Genomic DNA, 21,302 nt, shown 5'->3' with positions numbered 1-21,302 from the left:
AGTTTTACCATCATGATTCACGTAGCTACTCTTTTTTCAGCATATCCGCTTGTTGGTTCCAACCAGAACTTATCAACTAGTCAACAATATTTTCCTCCCACAAACAATCGACCAGGGAACAGGCTCTTTATCGGGAGGAGATGATTTATCTCGTAACCTCAGACATTTAGTGGGATAAATCAAGGGAAAAAGTCTACTTAACTCCCCACCTTTCATATTTGGTCTACTTCACCCCCAACTATAAAACCGTCTGTTTTACCTTCTGAACTTTCCAAAACCGTCTATTTTACCCCCTGGGTGGTTTTTCAGCGGCGGTTTTGCTACAGTAACGTTGGGTTGCTACATTGCCGGTGTTTTGAATTTTCTTTTTTTCGGTGAATTTTTAAAAAATCATAGTAAATCATAGAAAAATCATAAAATGAAAAATCTAATTTTATTGATTCCACATGAGTAGATCTACACAGTGAATATATAATACGATATGCTTTAGTATAAATTTTTTTTGTAGCTTCAGATTAATTGAAAAATCCAATTTTATCTGTAATTAATTAGAATAATTCATAGATGCAGCTTCTATGGTCCAATTATGGTGAAATTTTTATGGTACGCTAATTATTGAATGCTTAAACTATAGTAAAAATTTCGTACTCATTGGACTATGTATAACTTAGTTATAGATAAATTCTAATTAATTACAGACAAAATTGGATTTTCCAATTAATCTAAAACTACAAAAAAAATTATACTAAAGCATACCGTATTATATATTCACTGTGTAGATCTACTCATGTGGAAACCAATAAAATTAGATTTTTTATTTTATGATTTTTCTATGATTTACTATGATTTTTCAAAAATTCACCGAAAATAAATAAAAAAAAAATTCAAAACATTGGTACTGTAGCAACCCTCCGTATTGTAACAAACACGGTGTTACTGTAGCAAACGACGCTGAAAACCTGCTCTGTGGGTAAAATAGACGGTTTTGAAAAGTTAAAGGATAAAATAGACGGTTTCATAGTTAGGAGTAAAGTAGACAAGTATGAAAGGTGGGGTTAAGTAAACTTTTTTCATAAATAAGTATCCACGTGCTGGTCTGACCTCACTAACCTCAGGCAGAAGTCGTCATTTTTTACCTTTTTATTAAGTATAAAAAACGAGAGAAGGAAGCCCAAACGAAGTCTGCCCCTTTCTACTAGTTTTAGGGCTGCGATTCGGCGGTTGTTGCTCGTCGCGCTCGCGCACCGGCACCACCGCGGCATCCCTCCAAGGTACCGCGAACGACAGCTGCTGTTCCTCGTCTGTACCTACCTGGAACGTCCGTGCAAAACCTATCCTTTTTCTTTCCGGGTCTTGGGTTTCTTGGCGGCGGTTGGGTGGTAGCATCTATTAGGTGATGGGGACGCTGATTACGTGACCCTTCTTTGGTTTTTTCCGGTTGTGGGCGTGATTTCGACATCGGGCTTGCCGGATGGGGTTTTTGTCCTGTCGGATTTAGTTTTTATTCGTGGTCCTGACGGTGACGGATGGCGATTAGTTTCGCCTGCGCGGGTAGGCTGCTGTATTTTTGGTATGCCTGGAGTACTAGTTTATTGCTTTTATTTGGAGGCTACTACTTCCTCTGTTTTTATATAGATATATAGAAAAAAAATGTTTAAGTCATTAATTATTAGTTCACGCGGAGGGAGTACTATTTTACTTTCGATCATGGTGTTTAATCTAAGTCAAATTAGGAGATGCAGCCAAAATGGAGGAGGCAGAGGGGATGAGATGAAGAAGAACAAGCCTTTTTTTTTGTCTTTTATGTGTTAATTATAACTGAATTTTAACTAAAGCGAAAGCGGAAAGTTTTTCTAGTTGCAATTCCTTGAACCTGTTACAAAATGCCGAACTTTGTTGCTCAATTTTTTTGTTGCATTTCTTTTGGGATTCCTCCTTTCCTCCTTATTAGGAAATGGATTTCTGTCTTTGTGGTTATTAATTCATTGCATGTATTAGTCAAGAATAAAATTACATAAGTGGCTCTCTTTACTTGTGCGAAATGACAAATACTCTTGCTCCAATTGCCCGTACAGCCATTTAGATTGGTGCAACAGTGCATCAGAGGTAAAACTGAGCCTATGGGTTGTGCTAGTGACAAGCTGGTATAGGTCTATGTCTTTGACAAAGGATTAACTTTGTTTTCCTGATGCACTTTTTTTCTGGATATTATGAAGACAAATGGGGTTTACCTGCTTTCAAGCATTGCTTGTACAATGTTGAAGTCCTGATGTTATTGAGCTAAGCGTGTCAATTTTTTTTTTTTTTTGTTTTTTGTTTTTTTTTGTTTTTTTTGTAAATTATAGATCCTGCACAAGCTGCACACTGAAGTGCATCTTGGGACATCATGGAGGAGCAGTCCTCACAGGGTATCATGGATGAAGGTGTGACTGATGGTGAAACCCCTGCAGCATATGCTGCACCAACATGCCAACCTGCAGCGTTGGCATCTGTATTACCATCAGCGAGTGCTGTTCTATCTCCAGCGTTCCAGCTTGCTCCTCCAATCATCTTTCCGGAACCCTCAGATCAGCACCAAATTGCACTCCGAGGAGTCCAGCATGCCAACCTGCAGCAACAGCTCCAGGCCTTCTGGTCTGACAAACTCTCTGAGATCAATCAGACAACCAAGTTCAATCTCAACGGTCTTCCCCTCAAAGGGATAAAAAAGATCATGAAGACTGATGCAGACGTTCAGAGGATCTCTGGTAATGCACCGGTTTTTTTGGCCAAGGCTTGTGAGATGTTCATCCAGGAACTAACACTGCGGGCATGGCATCACACCAAACAAAACAAGAGTAGGACATTGCAAAGGAAAGATATCTATGTGGCATTGGCTACGACTGATGTCTTTGATTTCCTGATGGATATCAGTCCGCTGAACAAGCTGGAGCCAGAAGGCGCAGAGTTGCCGGCTGACCCTTTACTGCCCCTGTCTCCGGAGGTTAAGGTTGAGCTTAAGGGTAATGGCATGGGGTTGCTGAGGACGAATTCTGTGCAGCCTATTGTCCTGCAGGGAAATGCTGCTGCTCTGCCACTAGCACCACCACCGACAACGAACAAGGTGATGCCAAACCTGCACCTGGAGAATTTCAAGCCTGTGCAGAACTACATGGGTTCAAGTCCTAGAACGATTGATCACAATCAGGTAAGCTTCAAGCATCACCATGTTTTTTTTTGGTGAAATGGAGATTGCATCGCTCCTCGAATACATCTCGTCACGTGCACTCCAGGTGGCAACCATTTTTTGAGTTTTTACTCAGAAAGCTTATTTTACACTTATGATGCCCTCATTCTTAGGTACCACTTTGCACAATGGATGTCGACTCGAGCCCCTTACCAGCTGCAGACATGAGGGATTGGTCTGAGCTTCCATTCGATGCTCTCTCCTCAATTTTCATGAAGCTTGGGACCATGGAGATCCTAATGGTCGCAGGGTTTGTGCGCCACTCATGGTTGGTAGCTGCAAAGGCACCTGAACTTTGGCGCTTCGTGGACATGACGCGCCACAAGTTGGTTTTCTCAAAGCGTGTAGATACGATGTGTGACATGGCAAAAGTGGCTATAGATCGCTCTGAGGGACAGATGGAGTCATTTTGGGCTCAGAAATTTGTTACCGACGAACTCTTGGATTACATTGCAAATAGGTATTGTTTCTTGCCTTGCTAAATTCGTCCTTGCATTTAAGAACTTGGATTAAATTGTACCTGTGCTGTGAGAGTTTTTTTTACTATTTAGTATTTATCCTCACTGATCGATTTCCTTACTTGGAATATCTTCATGAGAACAAAAAAAAAATATACACTTATTTTTTTCCTGTACATTTCATAGTTATATTATATATGCTGCCCATAAACCACTTAAGTAGTCCCACCACACATTTTCTGTTAATTTACTGCAGTTTCTCAGAGGAACCATGTTATATTAGGCTAAGTTAACCTGCAGTTACGTGATATATAATTCAGTATGCTACTACCAATTGAATAGGATACAGGCTTGACTAGTGACCGCATTGGTTACTCCCTCCGTCCTGAAATATAGTGCATTGTGACTTCTAAAATTTGTACTGAAATATAGTGCATTATATAGGTGTCAATGGCTAGATTTGGCAAAGAAAGGAAACCATAATTTGAGGAGAAACACCTTAATTGGTATTAATCTATGGGTACATGCGTCATTTTAGGATTCCCTTAAGTTGTCTTAAAATTTTTGGAATGCACTATATTACAGGACATAGGGAGTATGTTTTAACTTATGGAAATATATATAAGAACAATATGCGGTGTTGCTGAGAGATTTCTGGACAGTACTTTCACTCAGCCGAGATTAAATAAAAGGGAAATGAATGATGTGTGGAGTGAGGAAATCAGGAGATATGATATCTGTTGCTACTTGGCAAACTTGTGTCATGTTACTCATGTACTTATGTGATTTAAAATATCTACACATACTCTATTTTGGTTAACCTCTATTGGTACAGCATGATATTGCTCAGTTTGTTTCATTTCTTATCCATTTTTGGGCTTACCTCTGCAGGGCCAATTCATTGACGAGCATTTGACTCATTGGGTGCACATTTTTTTGATCCGAATCATTGGAAAGGGTTGCCGCTATGTGTCCACTTTTAGAGGAAATAGAGTGCTCACATGATAAATTGCCGGCAGAATTTTTCAGATCTCTTGGCAGTGTGAGGCCGCAGCTGAAGCGTCTAAGAATCCATATGCAGTGGTTTGATCATGATCAGATGATGCATGAGTTAGGAATGGGAAATCGTCAAAATGACGAGGACGAAGATGAGGAGCCAGAGGAATCTGACGAGGCTTGGGAGGCAAGGCAAAATGAGGATGCCTTTGCCATTGCAGAAAGCTTGCACGAGCTACGTGTTCTTCAGATGGCAGGCAACAGCTTGACAAACATAGGGGTCTTCGCCATCCTTGAGGGGTGCCCCAACCTCGAATGCCTTGACATCTCCGCATGCTACCATGTTGATGTCAATGATGAACTCAAAGCCCGTTGCGCTAGGCTTAAGCATGTCTGGTTACCTAGTGAACGTACTTATGTTCGCTGCCCGGATCTTCGTGTAATTGGAGAGCATGAAGGAGAAGACTCTGGGTTCACAATGCACGACCTGTGGGAAGCTGAGGTTGAGTCTGTGCCTGTCGAGGCAGAGATGGACAACGATGGTTCCTATGGTGAAATGTACTGGGATGACTACTGATCAGACATGGCTCACAAGACTTTTGACTGGCTGGTGTAGCTCAGTACGTGCTCATAGTAGTTTGGACATGAGCACCGTATTTTGTAGTATGAATATACTGGCAAAGCAAGGTTCTTTTGTGTAGCTGAATGAATGACCACCCTGCTCCTGCGTTATGTTGTGGTTTGTTGTAACACACACATCCAGTGCAATAGTCAGGCACGCATGGATACCCCTATAGGCACTAGGCAGTATATGTCTGCTGAATATGTTAATGTAGATCCTTGATGCTGTGTACTATGGCATACATCCTTTAATAGATGCATGGTCCATGGTTTTGAATATATTGACAGGGTCCTCGAAACATAATTTCATTTATCAAAATAAAAAATGATTTCAATTTCTGTAGTGACCAAGTTAATCTACCACATTAAAGAGGTAGATTATAAAACTATTTACATTTAAGTTTGACCAGGTTTATAGATAAAGATATTAACATCTATCACATTAAAGAGGTAAATTATAAAACTATTTACATTTCATAATGTATCTAACAATGCTAATTTGACGTTATACATATTATTTGTTCTTTTCTATAAAGTTTTGGTTAAATTTAGGAATGCTCAAAACCCCTTATATTTTAAGAGCAAGGGAGTATATGAAAATTAAGGGCCTCTTTTTTTTTGGCTCTCATGGTTTTGGGAAAATACGTTATCAATAAACTTTAGTTAACAAATGTGAGATGCGCAAAGACATAGCTTAGATAGAGAAACAAAAAGGTCTTATATATGAGGTTTCTAAAACTTAAAAAATACTACAGTTTTAGCGATACTATGGTTTGCAAAAATCGAAGTATTCTACAAAACTATAGCATATATTAAATAAACCAAATAAATATTTTTGCATCCTACCAAGGCCTAAGTCGCTCGATACCATGGAAGCCCTAGTAAACTTAGACTTAGTGACCAAAATTTTCATATTTCAAAATAAGTTTATGTTTGAAATTTCATTATTTTATAAAAATATGTCGACTCTTTCCACTCTTAGCAAGGTATTTAAACAATTTTTGAACATTCAGTGTCTCGTACATATACAGCAAACAGAAAACAAACCGGACCCAACCGCAATTTGGGCCTGTCGGCCCTTAGAATACTGGATCCACCCGACAGAAGCAAATCGACCAGGAATCATCTCCCTCTCCCTCTTCCTTGGTCCGTGCGGTTGCGACTTGCAAGCCCTCGCCCGGCGAAGTTGCTCAGGAACCTCAGCCACCGCCGCGCCGCCGCCGCCGCCGGAGGCGAAGGTAACGAAATAAATGATCTCCCGTGGCTAGTTGTGGTTTTGTTCTTTCGGTACCAAGATCTGAACTTCCCTCGCCTTAGGGCCACGCTTATTGGGATGGGAAAATGTTGAAATTTCTGGCCGATGAACGGATTTTGACAAAACGAAGTTTTGTGTCAATTTCCCCTCGTCAGTTTAGCATTTTTTTTATTTTCTTTCTTTGTCATCGGGTAGATGGTCTAGTGTAGTTCAGTTCATCGTCGTTGTTGGATTGTTGCCTGAGTTCTAGGAGGAGGGGATGTTGTTCTCAGTTCTTTGAGACAGTAGGTCGACACAAAGTCCTCTTCTTTGGATCGATCCTAGTTCGTTACCTACTTTACCTTCATTCCTGACATGGTAATCGTTCCTCTCAGCCACCAGACATGGTCATAACTCTCATAGCTGTTCTTGGTACGAGATGTAGCGTCATAAATTTAATTCGATCAAATCTTTGTGCTTGTTTCAATCAAAATCATCTGATGCCCGTAGGTTTGTCTTATTATGTTCTACTATGATCTGGTGTTGTGAAATAGCTTATATATGTTAGATGGAACAAGCTACTATCTTGCAAACACAGTGTTATTTTGTGGTGGTTTCCGCGTATCGACCTAGGGTTTTATCCAAACAGTCTCTTGTAGTACAAATGTACAATCGATTTATTGAGATGGGAGGTGTGGTCATACATCCTAACCATCCAAGTTCGAGTTCTCTTAAACTCGAAATTATGTGCATATTTTCTTCTTAATGAAAAACCGCCTAATTCATCCTATACTGGTGTCTGCTTTTTTTACTTTCTACAGTCCTCACGCTATTTAGTAGTTATGTAAATTTTTTACTGATTCTGGTCTTAGGTACCAGTTTGCACAATGGATGTAGACCCAAGCCCCTTGCTGGAGTCACCTGTGAGGGATTGGTCTGCGCTCCCACTCGACCCTCTCTCCACAATCTTCATGAAGCTTTGGGGCCATTGAGGTCCTCATGGGCGCAGGCCTTCTGTGCCGCTCATGGCTGGCAGCTGCAAAGGCACCAGAAATTTGGCGTTTCGTGGACATGACTTGCCATAAGTTAGTTTTCTCGAAGGGCACAGGTACCTTGTGTGCCATGGCTAAAGTAGCCATAGATCGCTCAGATGGAAGGATGGAGTCATTCTGGGCTCAGCAGTTTGTTACCGAGGATCTCTTGGATTACATTGCAAGCAGGTATTTTTCTTGCCATGCTAAATTTCAGTTCTTAATTTCTTATTAGGACAAGTTTTGGGGCTTTGGGAACTTTAACTTCGCTTCATTTCCGGATTTATTTATGCAGTACTTCAATTATTTGACCCCACTAAGCAGTAGCTATACCGCTTTTGACCACTAATAACACCCCTGTTATGCATACACATGATGCCTATGGATCTCTCCCATTAGTAACCCGATGTCACTTGAGCCATAATTATATTTTGGGTTTCTCTTATGAATTTTGTAATTGTCCAATGCAGCCACCAATTGAACACTTGTCTGACCTGCAAACATCAATTGCATATTTATTCCCACCAATGCCTATATGGACTTGATTTTCAGAAGAAAAAAAATGCCTATATGGACTTTGGGTCAACAAATGAGATATTTTTATAACCTGATTCACATTACTCAATGTCAAGTTGTTGTTTTTTCACATAATCATGGCCTGATATAATTTTTGCTAACTTTGCTGGTACTTGGTATTTGCTCATTTGATTCGATTCCATGTCCATTTTTGTCCCAATATCGGCAGAGCCAATTCTTTGAAGAGCATTCGGCTTGTCGCATGCACATACTTTTGGTATATGACATTGGTTAAGGTGGTAGATAAATGTCTGCTTCTGGAGGAGATAGAATGTTCATATAAAGTAATGCCAGAAGGGTTTTTCAGATATCTAGGCATTGTGTGCCCCCAGCTGAAGCGTCTAAGAATCCATATTGAGGAGTGGTATGATTCTGATGAGATCAGGCATCAGATGGAGATGGAATGTCGCCGGCAAAACGGTGACGGAGATGAAGACGAGGAATCAGAGGAGGAAACTGCCGAAGCTTGGGAAGCGAGGAAAAATGAGGTTGCCTTTGCCATTGCAGAGAGCTTGCCTGAGCTTTGGCTTCTTCAGATGGCAGGCAACAGCCTGACCAACAAAGGGCTCTATGCCATTCTCGACGGCTGCCCCCAACTCGAATGCCTTGACATCTCTGACTGCTCTAATCTCCATGTCAATGATGAACTGCGAGCTCGATGCTCTAACCTCAAACATGTCTTGTTACACAAACAGCAGAATAAGGTTTGCTGCCCCGACTTTCATGTCATCGGAGAGAAAGAGGGTGAAGACTACAGGCTCACTATGCCCTACCTTTCAGAAGACGAAGATATGTTGTACGCTGAGGGGGGGATAAGTGATGGTTCTTATGGTAACTACTGGGAGGACTACTGAGTACTGACGCTTCTCAGTCCCCCTGATGAGCACTCCTGTCCTGATTTGAGCAAAGTGACCTGTGATGACACAAGATTCTACAATGACATACATGAGTACTATTCTCTGTGATCATTTCAATGTCCTGTTTGAACCGCTGCGGGTTGTGCTATAAGTTGTTTATGTCACTGTCATGGTGTATGCATGCTCTAAGTTGGTTAAGCCTACATCATAGTGTTTTGGATATTTTGTGTTTACATCTGAGTTTATATTATTGACACCTTTGGAAAAGCCGGATTCTTGGTTCCTGTGGAAGTTGAACTTTATTCATATATTGTGTTAGAGTCACAGGTCACAAGTTTGAGCTGCTCCATGACCTGTTAACGTTCTGTTGTAATCTTTTGAACTTGTGGTTTGTACTGGATAGGCTTATGCTTGTGTATCAGTGCATCTATTCATTGTGGTTTGTACTGAACAGTGCATCTATTCATGGAGACATGCAAATGTTATTGCTTGTACTTGGCTTGACATCGCCTTCAAGAATCACGAAATGGTTTTTGAGAGACATCACTGACATGACTTGTATATGATAGTAACAATCATGGTTCTTCTATTCAAAACTCAAACGAAACTAAGCTTCTATATCTTTATGTTTATTACTTGATTCCGATAGGTTAATGCTGATACTAATGCAAGTGCTAAAACCAGGATTAGGGCCTATTTAGATCCATCAACTAAACTTTAGTTGGCTAAATTTAGCTGTTAGGGATCCAAACGGCCCACCTAAAAAGCCAGCTTAAAGTTTAACTAAGTTTAGCTGCTTCAACCTAGCTAAATTCAGCTAAAGTTAGCTGAGTCTATTAGCTGGAGGATCTAAACACCCTAGTTAAAGTTTAGCTTAGAGAACTTTTAGCTAGGCTAAAGTTTAGCTTTGAAATTTTAGCTAGCTAAACTTTAGTTTGGTGGATCCAAACAGGGCCTTATCTGGGTTTGACAAATGGCGTGGCTAGCGCCCGGACTGTCCAGATGCTAGCCCCCGTCCAGACTCCCACGCCAGCCCTGCCTGATGCGCATGCTACTACCGCCTGCCCCGCATGCTCACAATTTTTGAGCGGGAAGTGGATGCGTGTGGCCCCAGTCTCCTAGTGATGCATGGTCACCAAAACACGGGAGTTGCAACCAATCATTGTCCTAGACCTAACTACAAGCATGAGATTTTCTAGTACTCCACATGCGCCTGCTGCATGTGCCTGCTGCTGTTGGCGTGCCTATGCACGCCATGCTGCTGCGCATGTACGCGGGGACCGCCTCCGCCTATGCTCTTTTTTCCGTGCCACTTGCAACATACGTCTAAAATAGGTGAAACATTTGAAACATACTGCTTGCAACATATGTGTATAGCCACCGCAACATATACAACATCCAGATAAAATACTTGCAACATACTTCTGAAGCAGCTGAAAACATTTGAAACATACACTTACAATATACGTGCATAACCACTGCAACATATGCAACTTTCAAATAAAACACTTACAACTTGCAACAAGAAAACACTTGCTGCAACATAAGAATGAAACATATGAAACATTTGGAACATACTCTTGTAACAAATGTGTGAAACATATGCAACAGTCAAATAAAAAATGCTTGCAAACAAACGTCTGAAACAGATGAAACATTTTGAACAAATGCGTGAAACATTCATCTGAAACATTTGCAACATATGTAACATGTGCAAAATTCCCTCTCTACTTTGGCAACATCCATATGAAGCATTTGCAACATACCTCTGAAACACTTGAAATAACATGCGCTTTCAGCGCAGCGCTAACATCTCCTTGCTGCTTGGGAGAATGGAGGCTCGTCGACGTATGGAGTTCACCGGAGGCAGCGGACCTGCGGCGCTTGTAGGCAGCAGTCGGGTGGCACTTTGTAGGTGGCGATGGTGGCTGCGCGACGCGACAAGGAGGTAGCGCCCGCATGACTAGGAGAGGGAGCCAGATCCATCGGGGAGCCACTCATGTTGGGGCCGTCGGCTCCGTTGCGCCGCCATGTCGAGGGTCGCTCGGTCCTCCGCGTTGTGGCTCGCTCATGCTGAGGCCACTACGACGGGACGCTCGCCCGCACCGCAGCTAGAGAGAGATGGAAGGAGTAGCGTTGGAGGCATGCGAGAGCGAGAGAAAGCGTAGGCCGGGAGGCACGAAAGAGAGGAGCGGTGGCTGATATTTTCCAAGGCAAGCATGTGGACGAGAGAGGAACGGGTGGTTGATATTTTCCAAGGGGCGCGTAGGTGGACGGTACGTACATACACGGGCGGGTCCATCCGTCCAGACGGACGTCCTCAGCCTATCATTGTCGTTTGACAAAGTGCCAGTGGAGTACTTACAATTACATGTTTACTTCAGATATGTGAGTGGCTTCAGGATGAATGCCCAATTGCCCCCATGCCGTATTGTGATCATTACTAACATCGTCCTGGTCAAACTTTGTAAAGTATTAACTTTATAAGGTTACGGCTCATATGGTTATTTGTTGCCTACAAATTGTAGTTTTTGCCTTAGCTTCTCTGTTTTAATGTGTTGGTCTAAATCAATAAAACTATAGTTCAGTGAAAACAATTTCTAGAAAATAAACCTGTGTCATTTTCATGTGGATAACTATTCCCATTGCACATCCCATCCCCACCCCCCGAACCAACACACACCAACGTCATAGTTGCTCTCGCAGTAAACCACTTATTGTTAATTACGGTAATTAGTGTTTTATTTGCTTCCTCTCTCCATATTAGTCTACAATGATATCTATATAATTTAGGATTATCCTCCTGATATATTCCCCCTTTCCTTTGTCCTGCTAGGCCTCACAATACATCCCCCAGTTTGCTAGTTAATGATAGTAGCTAGCGCCTTGATTGTTTTGGTCATCAAACCGAACTATGATGGCCAAATGGAACAGCTTTTTTTATAAAGGAAAGATTTTATTAATTCATAATCATTACATCGAGTTAATACAATAATATGAATCCACTTCTGGCCTCTACAAAAGCACACAGCCTAGAAAAAAAAGAGAGAGACTGACGCCGATGCTATTATCAATCCAGAGACTACATCGTCACCCATGTGCCTAGGAGAAAATGTTGGATATACTATGGGCTTGGCCTGTATAATATTTAATAAATCAAATAAAACTATATGGTCCGTAACACTAAGCGTTGTATAGTTTAATACCATACGATATTTTAACTGAACATTTACTTAGCTTATTTGGTTGGAAATTATCCATCTTAATTGAGAAGCTGAGAAAAGGACACAGGAGTGCCACACGCGCGTGCGTGCGTAGCCGCCGCCGCCGCGGGCCGGGGCAGGCAGGCAGCGAGCGGACGGGCGGGCGTGGCTAGGTTTTGCCACTTAATCCACATAATTACGGGAGTTTTTCTCCTTTATGGTGGAGGCGAGTTGATTGCGCCGGTTACTGTCTCTTCGTGTCTCTGTCTCCTGAGTTTCTCCGCTGGCTCTCTCCCTCCCCGCCGCAGGCATAAAACAGAAAGTTCTCCGTCAGTCCATCCTTCTTCCTTCGCTTTCGAGAGACCACATCTCAGGCGCCCTTTGACTTTCCCCGTCCCGTACCTCTACGCGCACGGAGTGGTGGGAGAGCAGGTGCCTCTGAAACCCTCGTCCACCTGCGAACCTTGCACGGGATGTGCGGTGATTAGGTTTTTGAGGAGCGATTCCACGACTGCTCGTCCGACGTCTTCTTCCTGGTGATCGCTCGCGGAACCCCGACGTCTTCTTTCCGGTGATCGCTCATGGAACAGCAAGATGTCTTCTTCCTGGTAACCGTTCGTGGGACTGCACTGCGAACACCTTCCTGCATCGACTATGATCCATGACTTCGAGCAACACACCATGTCTGATGCGAATGGAGCCTTCGATGCCCTCGGCATGGGACCCACCGCTGGGTATATTCTTAACTCTGTGATTACCGTACTTTGTGTACTTACTGTATCGATCAGTATGTCATATTTGCATGTTGTAGCGTTTGTTAGAGATATACACATGCACATATATGTCGTCATGAACTTGCTGATGTTTTATTTCTGGATTAAATTGACCATGAAAATGCCTAATTATCTAACAATCAAAAAACCTAATGTTAGGCAATTTTTTGTCAGTGGTTTTCTGCTGCTTTGAAGCCAAATAATTTTGATGGCAAGAATTTCATGATATGGCGTGCTAAAATGGTGTTGTGGTTGACTGCTATGAACTGCTATCACGCCGCACAGGGGAAGCCTGAACAATTTACTCCTGATAAGGAGCAAAAGTTCTTGGCTGCCGATAACCTGTTTCGAGGAGCCATGATTAGTGCACTTCATAGTAAGTATGGGAAAAACTACATATCTTGCACATCAGGCAAAGAGTTATGGGATGCTCTTGAGGCAAAGTTTGGAGTTTCTGATGCTCGTAGTGAGCTGTACCTTATGGAGCAGTTGTATGACTACAAAATGATTGAAAACCGTTCTGTAGTGCAACAGGCTCATGAGATACAGGCGCTAGCAAAGGAACTAGAACATTTTCCATGTTTGTTGCCCGACAAGTTTGTGGCCGGCGGTATAATCGCTAAGCTGCCACCTTCTTGGAGGGATTTTGCTACTTCTCTAAAACACAAGAGACAAGAGTTTAGCGTGGCTGAGCTTATTGGAATCTCTTGATGTTGAGGAGAGGGCGAGAGCGAAAGACAACCGTGGAAAAGGAGTTGAGTCTTCCGCTATCAATATGGTGCAGAAAAAAAACTCATTTGCATCCCATAATAAAAAGAAGAAGAACATGCAAGAGAACAACAATACAAAGCCTAAGCAAACTGCTCAGTTTAAGAAGAAAAACAACAAGAAAGGTGGAGGTTGCTTTATTTGCGGGAGTGATGAGCATTGGGCAAGTGCGTGCCCAGACCATAAATATAAGCAAGAAAAGAAATCAGCAAACGTGGTGATTAGCGAGACTGGAGAAGGAACATCTGGGTATGGTAATTTTTTACCTTTTGTTCTTTCAGTTTGTCTTTCACCTGAGTGATGGATGGATAGCGGCGCTAATATTCATGTGTGTGCTAATGTTTCTTTGTTTACTTCCTATCAGGCCGGCGGGACTAGAGCCTTGCTGATGGGAAACGGTTCGCATGCGCGTGTTCTTGGTGTTGGTATAGTTGTTCTGAAGTTTACTTCGAGAAAGTCGGTGCTATTAAAGAACGTGCAGCATGTCCTCTCCATCAAGAAGAATCTTGTTAGCGGTTCTCAAATGTGTCGCGATGGCTTTAAAATTGTGCTTGAGTCCAATAAGTGTGTTGTGTCGAGACATGGAACATTTATTGGAAAAGGTTATGATTGCGGAGGCTTGTTCCGTTTATCTTTGCTTGATGGTGTGTGTAATAAAGTAGTGAACCATGTTAATGTTTCGGATGAGTCGAATATATGGCATTTACGACTTTGTCACATTAATTTTGGCTGTCTCACGTGGCTTGCAAATCTGAATTTAATCCCGAAATTTAACTTAGTCAAAGATTCTAAGTGTTAGGTGTGTGTGCAATCGAAGCAACCGCACAAGCCTCACAAGGCTGTTGAGGCGAGGAACTTGGCACCATTAGAACTCGTTCATTCTGATTTATGTGAAATGAATGACGAATTGACTAAAGGCGGTAAACGATACTTCATAACATTTATAGATGATTATACTAGATTTTGCTACGTGTATTTATTGAAAACTAAAGATGAAGCATTTGTCGATGCGGGACCCACAGGATACCCCGCAAGAGAGAGAGAAGACCTAGTCCAACTAGGATTCTTCCCATGTAATCTTAGTAGTAGTACTATTCAGTAATCCTACTAGCAACTCTCATTGTAAACCGACTAGGACTCTGGCCTCCTGACTATATAAAGGAGGGCAGGGCTCCTGGGGAAGGGGACGACAGAGAACAGAACAACAATTGTACAATACAACACTTTACAATCAATCCAACGCAAAGGCTAACGCCGACTAGACATAGGGTTATTACTCGATCCACGATCGAGGGCCTGAACCAGGATAAATCGACTGTCTCTTGCATCAACCATTGAGTTCAGCATACGCCGAAGCCCGAACATACTGCCTTGGGTACCCCCATGGTAGGCTATCGGTGGTAAAACATCGACAGCTGGCGCGCCAGGTAGGGGCTTTCAGCGAATTTGCATCTGAGAGCTCGATGGACCTCAACAACATGATCTTCTCAACGGGATCCACTTTCATCTTTGGCTCATGGATCTGCGAGGCGGATAACAGTGGCAAGCTCCAAAGTCGTCTCCTCGAAGATTTGAAACACCATGAAGACGATTCTATTCCGACGACCACGACAGATCAAATCTTCGGAGGATTCACGTAGCTCATAGTGTCTGATTCAACTCAGGTTCTGTAGCTTTGCGCATCCGACTCGAATTCGAGCTCCGCATTTGAGTTGGAGTCTTATCCGAGTCCTTTTGGGAAACCGAGTTCTTTTCTGATGGGACTTAAGAACGCGGCCTTGACCTATCAAGAATACAACTCGGAGTATGCGCAGAAACCCTTCAAGAAGTCGGATCTTCCTCCACTTGGACTCCTAAATATGGCAACATCTTATCAGGGACAGTTCGAAAGATCCTTCAATCTAATGCTTAGGATACCACTGACAGGAGCCCAGGAGGGTCTCGTGCTAACGATAACATCGCAAGACTATATCATCCACTGGCCAGGTTCCGTTCCTGAAGATAGCGGAACTCAACTAGTCGGCACAACAACAGCTATTCTACCTTACCAAGAAGGAGACTCGATCTGCTGACATCGAGGCATCTACTGAAGTCATCAGCAACTCCTGACAGTATGAAAACTAACACCAATAATAGAACGGCTCACGCACTGGGAAGTACTCATGGTTCGACAGTCCTCGGTCACCATTAAATCCCCCAGAAGCACCCTGATGTCAGGTCATCAGATGAATCAGAATCCAACATATCACCCTTTGCCCTAGGGCTACTGATGGAGAAATCGAGAGTCAGAAACAAGCTAGAGAAAGGAAAAACAAGTTGAAGCAAGGGTGCCAACACCAGTGCTAGGCAGCGCAGGGAAGCCTAGATCAGATACGAGTCAGATTTGGCTGAATACGACTAAAGAAAATCACAACTGAGAAGTCGAAGGAAGACGCACTGGCAAATACGCCTTACGATAAGATTCAAGAAGCATTAGAAGAACTCAGGGCAACTTCATATCCCGGTGAGAAGTATGAACAGCTCCAAGACTTGCTCAGGTCGACGATCCCAAGAACACATGAAGAGAGAGCCCAATCAAGACTACCCGCCAGATCAACAACCCATAGGCAAGAAGATCAAAATCAAAGGAAGTCTGCTTTCGAAAGACTTAGGGCTAGGTGGAAGCCATAATGGAGAAAGTAGGAAGGAACATAATCAAGGCCACCAATTTGAACAACTAAGAAAGACCAGGAGTAGGGTGCCTACCTAGATAGCCTCGTAGAATTATTCCCATCAAAACAACAGTTGGCCAGAAGGAGGTGTGGAATCCTGAATTCAAAGAAGCCTGGAACACACGACAGATTCCCCTGTTTCGCGAACAGGCTTGCATCAGTACGATTACCCCACAAGTTCAAACTGTCTAACCACTCCAAGTATGATGGCAAAACTGAACCAAAGCAATGGCTTAGAATATATTCACAATCAATTGAACTAGCTGGGGGAGACGACGATATCAAAACCTTGTTCTTTCCCATGGCACTAGAAGCCATGCCCCTCCAATGGTTCGATAAATTAAATCCAGGATCTATCAGAAATTGGGAGGACTTGCAAAGAGCTTTTTGTGAAAATTTCAGTAGGAATCATTACACACCCGATCACTCATGCAGAGCTGAAAGGACTCAAGCAAAAGGGAGGTGAAAGTCTCAGAAATTACTATCGACGATTCGGCGAACTACAGGCTCAAGTGCACGACATCACCGAACGAGAAGTAATTGAAGCTTTCTCTCACGGAATCATGGCTAGGTGGCAATTTCAAGACTTCTAGCAAAGAAAATTCCAAGAAACAATGAAGAATTCAGACTGAACAGTAGAAAAGATGATTACTACAGAAGAAAAAACACGAGAGAGGTTCTCGGATAGAAGCAACCAGGACAACCCGGATAAGCAAAATCATCAGAAATAGCAGACATCAAGAAAGAAAACGTAGACCAGACAATACCGTGGCAATGGCCGACTAAATCAAAGAAATTTTCCAAACCCAGGAGATATGATGACATTGAAAACATACTGTTGCCCATTGTACCCCAATGGGAGACACACCATCGGAAATTGCTACACTTTCAATGATCGATACACAAGAAAGGATAGTAAGGAGAACACCAAAGAGGACAATCAGAAAAAAGACAAAGACAACCACGAGGACAAAGGATTCCAAAATCCCAGGGGAACGGTAGCAGTGATCTTCTCAGGGGCTCCAGATTGTAGAAGCAAACATCAAGAAAAACTAGCACTACGGACTATCATGACAGCAGAACCGGCTACACCAAGATATCTCAATTGGTCATAGTATCCTATCCAATTTACCAGAGAAGACCAATGGACTAGCATGGGAAACATAGGCCATTATCCACTGGTTCTAGATCCAACTATTGCTGGTATGACTGTCACCAAAGTATTAATCGACGGGGGAGCCGGACTCAACATCATCTTTTGGAAACACTAAGAAAGATGGGACTACAACTCGCCGGGATGATCACACCAACAAGCACACCTTTTTACAGAATAGTACCCGGCAAAGCAGTCATGCTGCTTGGACAAATTACTCTACCAGTCACTTTTGGAACACCCTCGAACTACCGAATAGAATTCATCAAATTTGAGGTGGCGGACTTTGAGTCATCGTACCACGCAATTCTCGGACGACCAGCACTAGCAAAATTCATGGCGATACCGCATTACCCGTATTTGCTACTCAAGATGCCAGGACCTAATGGAGTACTTTCCCTCCGAAGTGACTTAAAACGCGCTTTTGACTGCGATGTTCAAGCAATCCAGATTGCAGCCAGAGCACAAGATGACCAAAGTAGAAAAGAAATAGCCACAATTGCTGTAGAAATGAGCCAAGAAGAATTAGAAATGCCGGCTAAAAAGCCCAGCATCATCGCACCACCAAAAGAAGGCGATGTCAAGCAAATCGACTTGGGCACTGGCGATACCTCTAAGATAGCAACCATCAGTGCTCACCTCTCGGTAAAATAGGAACTCGTGCTCACCAACTTTCTTTGGGACAATAAAGATATCTTCGCTTGGAAGCCGGTCGACATGCCGGGTGTCCCAAGAGAGTTGGCTGAGCACAGAATTGATGTTAATGAAAGCTCCAAGCCTATAAAGCAACGGCTACAATGATTCTCACCTAACAAGAAGGCAGCAATTAAAAAAGAAATCACAAAGCTAATGGCGGCCGGATTCATTAGAGAAATCCTTCATCCAGATTGGCTAGCAAACCCGGTCCTTGTGCAGAAGAAGAACACGGACGAGTGGCGCATGTGCGTCGACTACACAGATCTCAACAAACATTGCCCAAAAGATCTGTTCGGGCTACCACGCATTGACCAAATAGTTGACTCAATAGCAGGGTCTGCACTATTATCCTTTCTCGATTGCTATTCAGGGTATCACCAGATCGCATTAAAAGAACAAGACCAGAGCAAGACGTCTTTCATTACTCCATTCGGTGCTTACTGTTACAAGACCATGTCGTTTGGACTAAAGAACGCTGGCGCCACATACCAAAGAGCTATCCAAACTTGCCTCGGGGATCAAATTGATGAAAATGTGGAGGCATACGTGGATGATGTAGTGGTGAAAACAAAGAACCCGGACACTCTGATTGAAGATTTAAAGCAAACCTTCAAAAACCTGAAGAGATGGAGATGGAAGTTGAACCCAAATAAATGTGTATTCGGAGTTTCCTCAGGACAACTACTCAGATTTTTGGTCAGTCTGTGCGGGATTGAAGCCAACAGCAAGCAAATTCGAGCTATAACAGAAATGGGCCCACCTAGAAACATCAAAGATGTGCAAAAGCTAACAGGATGCATGGCGGCCCTCAACCGTTTCATATCAAGACTCGGTGAAAAGGGGTTACCTTTCTTTAAACTACTAAAGAAGACAAACAAGTTTGAGTGGACAAAAGAGGCCGACGAAGCTTTCAAGAAACTTAAGGCATACCTCACGTCCTCACCAATTCTCACACCCCCAAGGAAAGACAAAGATATGATGCTATACATTGCGGTGACTACTGCTGTGGTCAGCACGACAATAGTTGTAGAAAGAGAAGAAGAAGGACACGTGTATAAAGTACAACGACCCGTATACTACATCAGCGAAGTATTATCTGAATCAAAAATATGGTACCCGCATGTACAAAAACTACTCTATGCCCTACTGATCACTTCACGCAAGCTTCGCCACTATTTTGAAAGCCACCAGATCATAGTGGTGACAGACTTCCTGCTCGGAGACATCTTACACAACAGAGATGCGACGGGACGCATATCAAAGTGGGCAGTTGAACTCAGAGCTCTTAACATCGATTTCACCCCGCGGAAAGCAATCAAATCTCAAGCCCTTGCCGATTTTGTGGCCGAGTGGATAGAGATTCAATAGCCATTATCAGATACAATCCTTAACCACTGGAAGATGTACTTTGATGGGTCACTCAAACTAGGCAGAGCCGGTGCAGGCGTTCTCCTCATTTCTCCAGAAGGAAAACAACTCAAGTACGTCCTTCAGATATTATGGCAAGCTACAAATAACAAAGCAGAATATGAAGCCCTCATCCACGGGCTATGAGTGGCAATTACCCTCGGAATAAAGAGATTACTCGTATATGGCGATTCAGCAGTAGTCATCAACCAAGTCAACAAAGATTGGGATTGCACCAAAGAAAACATGGGTGCTTACTGTGCTGAAATACGGAAATTTGAAAAACATTTCCAAGGATTAGAAATTCTACACGTCCTGCGCGATTCCAACATTGCAGCAGATGTCCACGCCAAGCTCAGATCAGACAGAGCGAAGTTTCCAAACGGCGTATTCAAAGAAGAGCTATCAGTTCCCTCTATCAAACAACCCGGTGTGACAACCCCTAAAATTCAGGCTAAAGGCATTCAGATCTTGGTAATCAACACTTTATGGAGCCAAGTTTTCATCGACTATATCAAAGAAAATAAATTGCCAGCAGATAAAGCAGAAGCCACCCAAGTTGTTCGCAGAAGCAAAAACTATGTTCTAGTAGGAGAAATACTTTATAGAAGAGCAGCATCATCAGGAGTACTCCTAAAATGTGTCTCATTTGAAGAAGGCAAAGAGATCTTAGACGAAATACACTCAGGTTATTGTGGAAATCATGCCGCTTCAAGAACACTGGTTGGCAAAGCATTTCGCACCGGATTCTACTGGCCAACCGCTTTGAAAGACGCAGAAGAACTTGTCGGAAAATGCAAAGGTTGCCAAATGTTTGCAAGACAAGCCCATGTACCAGCTCACAATCTTATCTGCATCCCACCCGCTTGGCCTTTTTCCTGCTGGGGGCTGGATCAAGTAGGACCCCTGAAGAAAGCAAAAGGCAGCTTCGAGTACATCTTTGTAGCAATCGACAAGTTCACCAAGTGGATTGAATACAAACCACTCGTGAAATACAGCGCAACCAAAGCAGTTGAGTTCATCCAAGACATTATGCACTGCTTCGGCATGCCCAATCGCATCATCATAGATCTAGGATCCCCCTTCACAGCTACAGAATTCAAAAGCTAGGCACAAGACTGTGGTTTCAGTATAGACTATGCATCTGTTGCACATCCAGAAGCCAACGGACAACTAGAAAGGGCTAATGGACTCATACTAGCCGAATTAAAACCAAGGTTATATGAAGAACTAGTGGACTATGGGTCCAAATGGATTGAAGAATTACCTAAAGTAGTATGTAATGGAGACGGGGATCCCGATCTTCCGTCAGGTGATGATAACTATCGTTGTGGCGGAGAATGACACACCGATCCGGCTTCAGATCGAAAGATCGAACCCTGCAATCTTAGCACCACAGCTCCTCTGGTTATCAACCGAGTCATGGACCAGATTGACCTCGCCAAGAAGGCTAATTCCTGCCTACGCAACGAAGAACACAAGCAAGAACAAGAAAGATCGCAACCAAATTGCAGATGTATGATTAATCTCACGAGTTGGGGTCTCACAAACCGTAGAACGGCGAAACTGTTCAATGACAGATTGATCTAAGC

At 42.9% G+C, this 21,302-nt stretch overlaps 2 protein-coding genes across 4 annotated transcripts; both read left to right on the top strand.

Moving 5' to 3' along the window:
- Positions 1-1,198: 1,198 nt before the first annotated feature.
- Positions 1,199-5,517, top strand: LOC136500825 (uncharacterized). Its single transcript, XM_066496276.1, has 4 exons — positions 1,199-1,271; positions 2,346-3,187; positions 3,340-3,686; positions 4,714-5,517. The coding sequence occupies exons 2-4, from the start codon at positions 2,387-2,389 to the stop codon at positions 5,255-5,257; spliced, it is 1,692 nt and encodes a 563-aa protein (XP_066352373.1). The 5' UTR covers positions 1,199-1,271; positions 2,346-2,386; the 3' UTR covers positions 5,258-5,517.
- An 869-nt stretch (positions 5,518-6,386) lies between these two features.
- Positions 6,387-9,499, top strand: LOC136500826 (putative F-box/LRR-repeat protein 23). 3 transcript variants are annotated; one of them, XM_066496279.1, is made up of 3 exons: positions 6,387-6,539; positions 7,408-7,755; positions 8,450-9,499. In XM_066496279.1, exons 2-3 carry the CDS (start codon positions 7,535-7,537, stop codon positions 8,994-8,996), a joined length of 768 nt encoding a protein of 255 aa, XP_066352376.1. In that variant the 5' UTR covers positions 6,387-6,539; positions 7,408-7,534; the 3' UTR covers positions 8,997-9,499. The 3 variants fall into 3 exon arrangements, with proteins under 3 accessions (XP_066352376.1, XP_066352374.1, XP_066352375.1); XM_066496277.1 differs by having other exon boundaries at positions 8,312-9,499; XM_066496278.1 differs by having other exon boundaries at positions 6,393-6,539; positions 7,415-7,755; positions 8,312-9,499.
- The last annotated feature ends 11,803 nt before the right edge of the window (positions 9,500-21,302 follow it).

The sequence above is a fragment of the Miscanthus floridulus genome, chromosome 13 (genome assembly GCF_019320115.1).
Source record: "Miscanthus floridulus cultivar M001 chromosome 13, ASM1932011v1, whole genome shotgun sequence".
NCBI lineage: Eukaryota > Viridiplantae > Streptophyta > Magnoliopsida > Poales > Poaceae > Miscanthus > Miscanthus floridulus.
This window is presented reverse-complemented; position numbering and strand designations above follow the sequence as displayed.

Excerpts from the sequence above, each read along its gene's own strand:
- LOC136500825 (XM_066496276.1), top strand. The coding sequence starts at position 2,387 with ATGGAGGAGCAGTCCTCACAGGGTATCATGGATGAAGGTGTGACTGAT. Across the intron at positions 3,188-3,339 it reads GAACGATTGATCACAATCAG|GTACCACTTTGCACAATGGA; the intron begins GTAAGCTTCAAG and ends CCTCATTCTTAG. Across the intron at positions 3,687-4,713 it reads TTGGATTACATTGCAAATAG|ATCTCTTGGCAGTGTGAGGC; the intron begins GTATTGTTTCTT and ends AGAATTTTTCAG.
- LOC136500826 (XM_066496277.1), top strand. The coding sequence starts at position 7,535 with ATGGGCGCAGGCCTTCTGTGCCGCTCATGGCTGGCAGCTGCAAAGGCA. Across the intron at positions 7,756-8,311 it reads TTGGATTACATTGCAAGCAG|AGCCAATTCTTTGAAGAGCA; the intron begins GTATTTTTCTTG and ends CAATATCGGCAG.